The following is a 13,754-nucleotide window of genomic DNA, read 5'->3' on the forward strand; positions in this document are numbered from 1 at the left end:
ATGTCCTTAAAATTCAACAACAATCTTAATGTGCACGCCATGTTGGTTGGTTTCAGTTCATTCTCACCAATATGTTTTAGTTTTTTTGTGAAAAAAAACAACTGATCAGTATTGTAAAATGCGCACTTACATTAGGCTTCTTACTGTTTGTAGATGCCAAAGAGAAAAGTGAAAAAAAATAATGATTTTCAGAAAGTCAAGTTCAAGGTTGGAAAGAAACTACCAAAAGCTGAAAATGTAACTTCAACCGCTTTTAAATCAAAGGCTATTGTCATAAAAGAGCAACTAAAGGAGACGTCAGCTGATGACCTACGCCAGGGAATCTTCAGAAAGAGTAGAGATCCCCAAGTTCGTAGGACATTTTATTTAATATCCTTCGTTTTTTCGTGGCATCATTTCATCGTTGTCGGCCATCTTTATAGACAACTTTTATCGTTAAAAACACGAAGCTTTTGCAATGATAATTTCAAAACGATGTTTTTATTTGCAATTTTTTATTATAGTATCAAAACAACACCTAAAAGTACTAGTAAATAAAAGAAAAACTATCGTTTTCTACAAATATGGCGGCTTTTTCGTGAACGAGCGCATGTGCAAACGACTTGATGGCGTCAAAAAAACGATGGATAATTAATATTAATACTGGTTCTATATTGTTTCATTTAATTGAGCTCTTTCGTGAATAATCTTGCAGAATTTTATTTGATATTGTTCATAAACGTTCGCTGCTCACTAAATAAGCTGTATATTACTTGTTATTATTTTAGGAGTTGTTGACCCATCTGCAGCATTATAATCCATCATTTAGGCTGAACGCCCTCAACACTATTAAAGCTATAATGACAAGTGATCCCTGTAAACTCCTCCTGTATATGGGCTCTGTACTTGACAAAGTGTCAGCTCTCTCATCTGATACTGAAAAAGTTATACGGTGGGAATGTTACATCATATGGTCTGTTAGTCACTTATATTCATCATGTTGCATTGAGGTGAACATAAGATTTGCATGCCAACCATTTTCATTTTGTGTGACAGGAGTACCAGCTGATAGTAATCTAACGTTTCATTTTCTCTGCTTTTATTAATTGCTTGCTGCACACTAATGATTTTTTTCATTAGTTTGTTATTCCTTTATATTATATTTTATAAATTGTGATATATTCATGACTAATGTCTTCCAGATCCCACACTGTTAGAAATAGTAACCTAAGGAACTTCAAATTCACTCTGCACTCTTTGCTTACTTGGCTAATGTTAATGTTCGGCATTTCTGCTCTCAATATAGTATATCTTTTACCCTAGACAATATGGTTGAACTAGGAAGTTCTATTTAACAAAATTAACTATTGTTCTCTGCAATCTGTTGAGAAGAATCTGACATTGAATTATGAATTAAATTTGGTTAAGTTGTGCAATCTCGCTGGAAGGCTTGTACCTGAGTTCGTAACCAAAATTTTCCGATGAATAGTATATCTATCCAAAGTCAGCATTGAAGCCAAAATGGGTTATTTTTCATCAGTTTTTGTGGTGATAAAAAGAGTTAATAAAAATTAGACTTTCATGATAGATTTATATTTAGACCAGGTTTTTAGCCATATACAAACCAAAGCTCATGAGTTTTCTCTTTTGCAAAATGTAGATTTTTAAAAGGCTCCTTCCCATCACCATCACATCATTTTGAAACAAAATTACAATAGCATTATAGCTAGCCAAGTAAAACTAAATCTATCAACTGAAGTATCATTCTATGTTCAATCTAGGAGTGCTTGTTATGGCAGCAGGTTTTAAACTGTCTACTTTGGAAATATATCATTTGTGCTGCATACAGGTATATCAAGTAACTGTGTTAGAATGCTGTAGAATAGTCACTAAGAAGACAATCGTTAATAGAGGTATTTTGGCCAGTGTTACTCTGATTAAAGCCTGTTACGCAATATATTGTAAACTCAGAATATACTAATGGCTGATATACCTGTCACTCTGATCGCTTGCCGTAACTGTTTTCTGTACAGCTTGTGAAAAAATTTGCGAACAAATTTGGGAATTTTTATATGAATTATTCTTATTAAATATGTTGTACATCTTTAAATGAATGACTTGTGCTGGTAGATGGTCTAGGTTAGTATATTGTGTTACTACTTGAGTGTGAAGATAAGTACATAGCCGACTTTACACAAATTTGATTATTGGAATATCTCTGTAGAGCTGCTGCTTTGGATTGTCTGAAGACCATTTTTGGCTCATTGAATGCGAACTCAGTCGTAGCCTTAATTCCTACAGTCACTGCCCATCTGAGGTGTGCGATGACCCACCTCAACGAGTCTGTGAAACTAGACTCCTTGCAGGTACTCCAACGTCACTTAGTTTTAATTCCAATTTTTAGTATACTAGAATGATCAAGGTCTACATTGACCAAGTTTCACCATTTTTTCCCTCAGACCATCTTATCCAGTAGATTTTTTGAAGGTTAACTTGCACCAAAATGTACATTACAGTTATTTGGTATTAAAAGGTTCACTGTGTCTTACTCTGCTGTGTTGTACGTTCAAAATATGTGGAAATGTGATTACAAGCTCTTGTAAGCTCAAAAGCGAACAGTTAAAAAAAAGGCCGTAGGTTGGAATCCTTTTATTTTGATGACGTACTCAACTCAACGTGATTATTGTTTTGACATGTGATGTTATCACTTGAAATTAAAGGCCAATAAAAGGCTCAACATAACGTTTTTGTTGCACTAGTTTATGACAAACCCCCTCGAGCTAAGGTTAAAAAATTAAAACAAATTTTAGGCTAGGTTTTAAGATATCAGTGCTCAATGTGACAGCATTACAATAATAATGAAATAAATGTGTAAGGACAATAAACATGGTTCTACTAAATGCATGAAGTTCATTTGAAAATATTTCGACGAATGAGATTGCATGCAAGTGTAAACAGCGGTTTTGAGAGGGATTCCAGCCTACGGCGTTTCCGCGATGGCTGCGATTAACTGTTCGTTTTTGAACTTCTAAGAGCTTGTAATCACATTTCCACATATTTTGCACCTACACCACACCAGAGTAAGACATGGTGAATCTTTTGATACCAAATAACTGTAATGTGAATTTTGTTGCAAGTCAATCTTTAACTTTCATTTGTCAAAAGTATTCTAGAAACACTTTAGTGGCTAGCTTGAAACCTGATCTGTAGAGTCTGAACTTACTGCAGTCAGTTTAAAACTGGTGATCATGTATTTGCCTGATAGCCTAGGCATAGGCTTTTTTGCTCTCTGAGCTGTTAACTAGTATTTTTTACGATAGAACTTTTGCATTACTATTACTATTATTATTACTATTGTATTTATTTTATCTTAGTTGAAGCATTACAATTCAGTTCATTTATTCTTTCATAGACCCCAAAATACCCAGAATACCCCAGAATACAAAGCTTATAGCTATTAAAATGTAATCACAGTATCTATACAACTGACCAAAATGTTTTTGCCTGATATTGGTTATTGACCATAATAAATATTGTATCTAGTATGTCTAAAGTAGCCACTTGCTGGTGTTGGGCTGACAACTCCTGATTGGATTGTAGTACCTTGACCTGCTCGTGTCACATTATCCGCAAGCAATAAATCAAGACTTATTCAAATTAACCCAAAACTTTCTCGATCTTATCTCCACGAGAGGAGACAAGGGTAACCGCTCCCTCAAGGTATGTGTCTTTGCTATGGCAATCTTACTGAGAAAGGCACAAATGAGCAGTCATCTGTTTCTCTCACCCATATCTTTGTTACAGTCTAAAATTCGCGTTTAAAATGATCACTGTTTGTCTGGTTTCGGAAATACATGAACTTTGCATCAAACTTCTGATACATATAATGATCTTTTATCATTTTTCAATTAATTATGAGATGTTTGTTAGATGATTTACCCTTACTTTTTTTATGAGTTTTGCCAAAAGATTTCTGCATACAGAAACCACTTTGAGGTAGCGAGTGTACTAAAGCTTTGGTACTTATCCACCAACAGCTAACATGAGAATATAACTCCAAGGATCGGCTAGTAGTTACACAGGAATGCAAGTAACATTCAGCATCAACTATTTTTATCTAAGAACAGAGAGAAGTTATTAATAGTACAGCTGGTTTTAAGTAAATGAACAAAGAAAATGATTTATAAACTGTTTTATCATGAAATGTTTAGTTATTTTTTACATAAACAACTGTTAGTGCTGAGATGCATTTGTTTGTATTAAATACAAAAACTATGTAAGCTGTAGGATTTCATCTCTATTAATAAATCCCACATTGTCATTGTGCTTGTGTGTGCTTGCGTGCGTGTGTGTGTGTGCGTGCGTACGTGCGTGCGCATGTGTTTTCACATTCATGGCCCAGTTCATCTAACCTTGTCACCCATATGCTGTTGTGCATTCGGGTCACCTAGCATATTTGGTTTCCTGAATGAAATGGAAGAAATCCTGTGGTGTTGCCAGACTTACTGCTGTAGCCCTTATAAATTATAGTGCTGTCTCACAATCTTATCTGCTGCTGCGTTTTCAAGGGCCAATTGAACTTTATGAAACCACTTTATAATAGTGTTTAAAACTACATTTATTCTAGTTTATATTATCAAGTTCCAAATGACTTTTTTAAAAAAGCTTGATTTTTGTTGAATCATCATCGATATTAGATTGACCTTAGCTCTTGTTCCTATGCATTGGGTGATGTGTTATACCAACCTTGAAGGAAAATGTTTCGACATATTAATATTAAATGTGCGCACAAATGCAGCCTATAGCAGTGTCAGTTATCCATATGCATCTCAAGTTACGCCTTTCGATTTATGTAAATTCACAAAGGAGATATTCTTAAGATCTATATACCAATGTGGTTTGGGTTAATTCACACATTTTACCAACATCTCTTGCAAATATTTAATCGAATTTGATACTATTTTCTGATGAGTAACCGCGGGTGACTATAAAACACCGCAGTGTCGCTTGTGACAGCAATTTCTATCATTACTATTTTAGAATAATCATGTTATATGGAATCTAGCATTATGTTATTAAACTGTTTTCTCTTTCTCATTGAGTTTGTACTCTCGTATTCATTTGGCCCATACAGTACACTGACTGAGCTGGTAATATTTATATATCACTACAGTCATACTTCGACTTACGAGCTTCATGCGTTCCGAGACTGAGCTCGTATGTCAATTTACTTGCATGTTGGTGCAATTTATTTATATAGAACAATTAAAGATATATTGATTGGTTTCAATACTCTAAAAAATGCAAATAAAACACTCAAAACAAGATATTGTGACAGAAAGAACATGTTGGTTATTGTCCTAACTGACCACATGCTTTCAAAAAGCAACAAATAAAAAATAATGCAAGGAAATGTGATTAAGTAAAATGTAAAATTGAATACACATACAGTAGCAGCTAACGCTAGCATTTGCCAGGGAGGGAGATATAAGTGTTATCCTTCATTACAACAGTTGAATTTGATAAATTTGGATTTCATCAAAGTCTTAACCCTTTCACTGCCGAGCATGTACAAATTTGGGTATCTGCCAAGTGCCAGCCATTTTACCGGAAATTGCCGATATTGCTTCATGATATGTAAACAGTATTTTTTTCCAATTTCAATCTCTATTTAGAACAATTTTGTTGCATATTTTAATTTGCTAACATTTTAGCCATCATTGCTATGCAAAAATTCAATGGATCTATACTTTGTGCGATGATAAAGCTGTGTGATGCTATGATCGATGCGAAGCTAAAACGATCTTCCATGTTTCTTACTCTTACAAAATTATTACTTTCACCACTCTCAGAGACAGTGCTGCTGCTTTAATTATCTGTATAATCACAAAAATCTGAATCTGAAATGGCTATAATGTCATCAACATTACTAATTACCTGTTTTCTGACTCGCGCGCGGTAATTAATGAACTCACACAAAAAAATGTTTGTTATTAAATTATAAATTCTCTAACAAAAGTTTAAAAATGCTTCGTTATTTTAGGCTAATTTTATAAACAAACCTTCGGACAATACTGTTAATTTCAAAAAAGTCTTGAAGACCGTGGGTTATGCTGTCAACGAATAATAAATTGAGGTAACTACGCAATTGCTGGGAAAGTCGCAATAATGCGTCTGCGGCAGTTGTCCCACGAAAACGCATTTATGCGTCTACGGCAGTGAAAGGGTTAAAAAACAAACTTAGCGGCAAACCTAAAAGCAAACGTTCATTTTTAACATAACGTAATTAAAATTTCTTCGGCGTTCATAGTTTGAAGTTTCTCGCTGGTTAGCTAATTTTTCCTTTGTTTCGCTTTCACGACGAGCCGGCCGTTTTAAGATAAACCTATCTGAGGACGTTTGCTTTTGTCGCCCTTTCAACATGTTGCGATTAGGACGAACACAGGTGTCGTCACAAACGGTTAATGTACGACCACTAGCCAACTTGTCCGAATGTTTATAGTTTTAATAGATAGCACCGGCCTTTTCACATAGCATCGTTCAGTTACGCTGTCACCGGCCAATTGTTTATCTTTTGTTCAATGCCTGAGCAGTCTCTCCATCAGCGGTCGTGAAGATCGCTGTGCCGCTTAGAAACTATGGTTAGTCCTTTTGCGAACTAAATAAATGCTCTGAATATAACCCTTCTGTTTGATAATTGTGGATGTATTTCTGTCATATTGCTGAGCTAGCTCAATCACGCATACACATTTTGCATATTTTTCAATAATTTTCCGTTTAATATCAATTGTAGTCATTTGCTTTTTCTTTGCATTTCATCTTTCATTTTACTGGCAAACTTTCGGTCTACGCACAGTACTTTTTTTTCCACATAATTCTGCACTGAAAATCGCGCACAAAAAACACGATACAAAAGCATAACCTGAGCAGTTGAAAAATACAGAGTGATGCTGTTCTCATAAAACACCTCTGGCACACTTGGCAACTGACTCACGTGCTCGTAGCTTAAACATGACTCGTATGTTAGTGCTAAAACTTGCTTAAAAGCTGGCTCATATCTCACGTTTCTCATACGTTGGAGCACTCGTAAGTTGAAGTATTACTGTACTTATAGTGTCTAGTGAGGATTAATACGCATTATTTTATCGCTTAAATACATTGTTCATATGACATGCCTATATTGCTGTTAAAAATAGCATTTGACTTCATAAGTGGTAATGAACTGAACTCCCATTATTTTTTATGGTTTGAATTTCAATAAAATTGATTTTTGAGATTTTCATTTGCATAGTTTTTTAAATGCTGTATGCCAACACACGTTCAGGTTGTAAGACACAGAAAAAAAATTCTACCTGTATAAAATTCCACCAACCACCTGCAAATAACCGGCTGATTTGAATAACCAAGCTCTTTGGCTTGAAACTCACCCATAACAATATCCTACTCGCAGGTTTCCCCTAGCAGCAAGCTATCAACGATTAAATGGCGCCAGCAGGCATTTGATCATCTTGATAAGCTTCTGTCTATCGAGGGAGGGCAAGTCGTATCACAGTCACACACACAACATTCGGGTCAAGTAACAAACGTGTTCAAGACAGAATCTTGCACAGTAAATCGTCAGGTTAATGATGCCATGTATCTCTCTACCGCTGGTCTGGAGCAGGTGTTATTAAGGTGTGTTTGCAGGATTCTCAGTTTCTCATAATCTCATTTGTCTGTCATTGTGTTGATGTTATGTTACCGCGTGTAATACTGTAATACAGTAATACTGTTGCAACTCATACAAAGAGAACATAAGTGTATAGAAATTGAACTAAAGCTCTCTCACACTTCTGGCAACGTCTCCAGAAAAGTGTGGGATTACCGAAGGGTGGGATTACCAACACCAGCGAAATTTGTTGTTTGTGAAGCCAAACTGTCGGTAGCGTGTTGGCAAGGCATTGTTGACGTGTTATTTTCCGTCGGTGGACTCTATTTCCACTCATTTTAGGAACACAACCTATTTTATACTCTTGGTTAGTTGTATCGTTAACGAGTATTATTTTTTCTCTTTCAACAAAAAAGTATGGCTGCGTAAAGTTCTGCACAAAAGCTATTCCCATTAAAAGTTCTTAATAGCTAATCAATAATGATATTGGAAAATCCACCAAGGACATGCCATTTACTTGATTGATACCAGTTTTCATTGACCAATCTGTTTATAACGCCGGTGTGAGTAGCCACAGCTGATATCCACGTATTGGTTATGTATGTCATTGATGTGTTGTCTTAAAGGTCTGACAACTGACAACAGTAAAGTCTGTATACATTTTTGGAAAAACAAATACAGGAAAGACAACTTCAATTTAGTCAAGAATGATTTTTTTCAGAAATTACTTTTACTTTTTTACCGTGGTTATTCCAGAGCAGTAATTAAGGTGAATGACAAATGTAAATTACTGTTACAATAGTTACATGAAAATCTTTATTCTAGAGACAACATAATATTGTCACTTTGTTTTTGTGTGCTCATTTGCTAAGGAATTTAATTCTGCTATATGCCCTAATCTATCATTATACACAATATCATACCTCTATTGCATACCTCTATTGCATGCCTTTATTTCATACCTTTCTAATTGCATACTACTATTGCATACCTCTATAATTGCATACTACTATTGCATACCTCTATCGTATACCTCTATTGCATGCCTTAAAAGTCAACAAAGTGTATTACTATACAATTGTTATTTTGTTTTAACAAACTTGTTTAATTGTTGAAGAACAGCGCATACAGTGTCTGGTTTTAAATGCCCTGGCAATATGAAACCATAGTAATGTTTCAAATTTTTACCGTACCTTATATTGTAAGTATATGTGAAGAATTACGTAGACAGCCATGACCATGTTTGGTCTGCAGCCTCTGAACATGTCATTGGGTAAAGAATAGACTGAGAGCAGCAAATCAAAGTATCGATCAAAATATAAAAACATTAATACTGTTAATTTTCATGTCACACTCCTTTGATATCTCAAAAATCGTATCACACTGCCATGTGAAGCCCTCTACAATTTGTTATCATAACTAGTACCCTGTCAGTTCCGTGCACTGTGAGCGATCATAATGTGCACAATGTGCAGTATGTAACTATATGAGCAATATTTCTTCAATTTTGCAAGGTGGTTGAGTGGTGTGGTTGGTAGGGCACTTCGCTATGAAAAAGTATATCTGAGTTTGATTCCCCTGCCAGGCAAACTTTTTTCTAACACTTCAAACATAGTTTCAGATGGATGAACAGATGAACACGAATCTTATTATAGTAAAGATTATAGGGAAAACTAGCCGAATGCACGGCGTTGCAAGAGTAATAGAATAATTACTAAATGATTTGGAGTAACTTACCTGAAAAGCTAGATCGTTACTAAAATCGTTACTAAAACTAATCATTACTAAACTTTCGTGTAACAGTAAACAGTGCTAGTTATTAACCCCAGCAAGCGCTTTGAGCATGAGTATCTTAACCAATGTAATAACTATTTGCCCAATGAATCCATTGTATTCCATGTAGCTCAATGGTTAAGTTCATTGTCTCTAGGTCTGTAGGTTCAGATATCAAATCTAGCGCTGTGCAGATTTTCATTGCTAGATTTTAACTGCTATACCAGGACATATTTATATACATATTTATATACTAATATAGCATATAAATATGCTATATTTTAACTGCTATACCAGGACACAAAGTTTTACAAAAAAAAAACAAAGATTTTAATATATAGATTAATAATATAGATTATTAATCTATATATAAAATTATATATACATTATTAATTTTATTATATAATCATATAATAATGTTTATAGATTAAATACATTTTAATAGATTTTTATCAGAGATACTTTTTCTCACACTCTCTCTATCGGCGAGGAAAGATGCTCAGAAGTCGACAAATACTTTCAAATATATCTGTTGGCCAGCGATTTTGATTATGGATGAAGGTATATATAATAGACGGACTTCTTCATTGTTATAGAAAATATGACCTTGGATGTGATGAGGATGTAGGCAGGAGTTTGCAAGTGTTTGTTAGAGAATTGATGCCTCTTCTGGGAGAAACTTGGGTTGAGCTAGTCACTGATGGTGGTAAGTATTAGACATTTCTGTTATTCTTTTAGTTAGAGACCTTGTGTATAGATAGCCTGAGTTCCTAGCTTAATTAGTTATAATACTTTGTTCATATCTACAATTGCTTGGTTCTCAAACTATATATATCAATTCTCTTGTTTCTTAAATTGTTTGTATCTGCAATTGTTTGGATATCAAGTTTTTTTATTCAAAATGGCATACGTATTTAGATTTTGACTTAGAATCACCTTAACATGAAAAAGAGTTTTTATTTACGGCACAAAAATTGGGCAATTGCTTTTCTTAATACTCACAGTAATTTTCAGCCCACAGTGTCTCAAGCTTGTCAAAACATGGCAGTTTTGCAAATGCTAGTTAAAACATTACTAGAAATAGAAAATGTTAATTAAAAATAATAAAAAATAACCAAGAAGATATCAATTAAGCCAATTTAGACTGTCTAGCGGAAGTTAGAGTAAGTTGTGTTAGGTGTTTGTGGTACTCATTCTGCTTGCTAACCTAAGCGTTGCCACGACTACACTTCCTATCAGTGTCTTTTTAAGGTAAACTAACAATAACTGCCTCTATTATTGTTTATTATTTCATTAATCAATTAATAATAATTAGTTTTTTACTGATTTATGATGTATTTGATGCATTTTTTATCACGCTATATGTAATTACTTGAAGTATTTACCTTTATTTTGTGACTCAGGAACGAATTAAACGAAAAGGAATGCGTTTTTTATAAAATAACCAATCCAGCACGACAGTTTTTATAAATGAAGTGAATATCAATATAGATTATCTTCCCATGACTAAAGTGGTATTCCAAAACAACAAAATCTTACATTCCAAAGCTGTGTTATATAGCACCTCAATGTTACAGACCGATACAACCTTACAAACCAAAAGGATGCTGCAAATCAATGATGAGTTACAAACGAAACTAGTACCTACAGTACAAAACTGCACACATAACTACTTTGCCTTTCAGCAGCTATTACAAAAAAACACTATGTTATATGTTGGCAGAATTTTCCTTTTTAGCAAACGCTAAACATTTTAAAAAAGTTGCAAACATCTCTTTTTTGTTGCCTTCAGATCGATTGTAACCCAGTAACATGATGTGATCTCGCCTCATCACTCCTATTTAACTTCCTCTATAGTATAGTTGATAAACAAGAAAGCATGACTGCAGTTGGTTTACCATTTTTAAATTTTGTTTCATAATTTTATCTTTATTTAACATTTAGTGTACTTGTACTTGCTATTATCCAATATTAAAAGCACTTTCTGATTACTACAGATTTTACAGTTGAAAATATCAAACACCTAGTGTCACACTGCAGCTTATCAGGAGATGGTTGTTTTAGCTGTTGTTTTGTTTCACTTCTATTATAGCAGTGGTAGGAGCCGATGCCCACCTCACCTTGCTGTCGGTTACAAATATTATAAAGCACCTCTATCGTATGGTTCGTTCATCAGAAATCAAAGACCCAGAGGTATTTAATCTTAAAATATTTTCTAGGAAGTATGTCAACTCCGCAGTTTCTCATGTATATCACTGGTTGTTCTTGCATTTTTTATGTGTTATTTTCTATTTTTCTACATTTTTATGTTTATTTGACTGTTGTCTGTTGGCTTTTCTCGCAGCCCACAATTCAACTGCTGCGGGCTGATGTGCGGAATTATATTTCTAATGGTTTTCCGATAGCCAGTATCGATAGAAAAAGTGGCAAAAACAAACCGAAGAATACCTCATCGCAGCCTGCTAACCATGTGAGTATGAGTGAATTATATGAAATGTTGTCTACAGTCTCTGCTGGCCATGGGTGTGTTGGGGATCACCTGTAAAAAAATTTGACACTGACCACGTGCACGAGTGCGCTTGTTAGTACCTATCTCAAAACAAGTTGATTTCATTAAACTTTGCGCAGCATTATTGTATGATGAGATATACTTAAAGAATAGAGAAAGCATAATATTATTATGCTTTATTATTCATCTTGAGGTGTTGACTGATGTTCTAAAAAAAGAATCAAGGAGATTGACCAACCAGAAGCTGAGATATAGCCAGCCAAACACAGGTCTACCAAAAAACAAAAGTGTTTTGGTAATCATCAATATATGACGTATGAAATCGACTTGTGTGTCATTGGTCAATTAAGCCAACTAATGCGCTCTCCTATAACAATCACGGCGTTTTAATTGGTTTAATCCCTGGAAGTATAGAACAATCAAATTGGGCCTAACAATCATCGCTCCTAGAATTCCGAACCAGTCCCTCTGACGTGTAGATTAGTTTTAGAATAAAATAATTACACGCATCTATTATTTCGCAACATTTCGCTATCTTGCTAGTTCAGCTCAGTTTTGTTGTTCTCCTACTTAGCTTCCCTATTCAGACTCATCTTTAGCGTTGTTCAGATTTTTTAACTATAGCTAATAAATAGAATCAATTAAATCAATCTCAGTTATCATTTGGAATTTTCTACAAATTATATTAGTTACATCATTTATTCTATAAGCAGTTATATTATTATTTTGTATAATATGCATTATGAATATTATATAAATCATAAAAAATAATCATAGATAAGATAATAGCTCAATAGAAAAATCAAAGCAAAAGTTATCGTTTTCTTTTCTTATAGCAAAAGCAGCACGGTCAAGTTAGTCTTTTTAAGATTATGGCTGTAGTGAACTTCCAGTCTGTTAATAGTGACGATAATCATGAAAATCAACTGAATGCTGCAGTAGATACACAGTAGAAAAATGATAAAGGAACAAAAAGTCCCATTCCTATTTCGTATTCTAAAAAAACTGCAATCGCGGATATCGCATATAGACTATACACGCGCCGTTCGTTGAACAGATGATCTTCGGAGCATATCCGTGGAGATCGAGTTAAAATTTGAAGCACAATAGTCAAAATCTGCTCTTCTGCTTTAAAAAATCATGACGAGGGGTTGTGGGCAAATGCCTTTACCACACAATGTTTGGATGATTTTCCTGAGAAACCAGAGCTAGTATGTAAATTATTTACTATCGCGAGAAGCGTTTCACATCTCGTAGCCAAAACAATCATTATAAGTAACGGCGGTAAGGGTGCGCAACTCCGGCACATGACCATTAAGTCGATTTTATACGTCATAGTTTTCGGGATTTTCGAAGGGTTTTCCTCTGATTCTTTATTAGGTAGACCTGTGTTTGGCTGTCTATATCTCAGCTTCTAGGGGGTCAATCTCCTTGATTCTTTTTTCAGAACATCAGTCAACACCTCAAGATAACTAATAAATCATAATAATATTATGCTTTCTCTATTCTTTAAAAATGTGCTAAGTTTTGTAACACTGGTGAGACCCCCACCCCTTCATCATCGTGAGGTGACCTGACCATCTCATCTGAGGTGGATAAACACCAGGCCTACTAGCAGACTCAAAGTGAATTGTCTCTTACACCAGTTTAAATGCTAATTTTACCTTCATTTTAGGGGACTTCCATCATGTTAAATGTTGAGCTCTGCTCCCTTGCTTCTGTTCTTGGCTGCAGTAACCATAAAACCCAAAGCTATATGCTTGACTTCCTCGAGAGTTCAAACCTGTCTCTTCTAAATGATCAGCTGGAAACGATTATCTCCAACCTACAGCCAGGTACTGTGCG

The 13,754-nt window shown here is 34.7% G+C and overlaps 1 protein-coding gene across 1 annotated transcript in view; it reads left to right on the forward strand.

The window, feature by feature from the left end:
• The window catches only part of LOC137390830 (testis-expressed protein 10 homolog), an 18,121-nt gene continuing 4,367 nt past the window's right edge, over positions 1-13,754 (forward strand). Inside the window, exons 1-10 of the mRNA XM_068077146.1 lie at positions 1-45; positions 154-348; positions 768-931; positions 2,204-2,345; positions 3,580-3,699; positions 7,430-7,653; positions 9,997-10,106; positions 11,493-11,593; positions 11,745-11,870; positions 13,585-13,744. Coding sequence (XP_067933247.1) covers positions 1-45; positions 154-348; positions 768-931; positions 2,204-2,345; positions 3,580-3,699; positions 7,430-7,653; positions 9,997-10,106; positions 11,493-11,593; positions 11,745-11,870; positions 13,585-13,744 — 1,387 coding nt within the window. The remainder of the gene's footprint in view (positions 46-153; positions 349-767; positions 932-2,203; positions 2,346-3,579; positions 3,700-7,429; positions 7,654-9,996; positions 10,107-11,492; positions 11,594-11,744; positions 11,871-13,584; positions 13,745-13,754) is intronic.

This window comes from Watersipora subatra, chromosome 3, assembly GCF_963576615.1.
Source record: "Watersipora subatra chromosome 3, tzWatSuba1.1, whole genome shotgun sequence".
NCBI classification, from domain to species: domain Eukaryota; kingdom Metazoa; phylum Bryozoa; class Gymnolaemata; order Cheilostomatida; family Watersiporidae; genus Watersipora; species Watersipora subatra.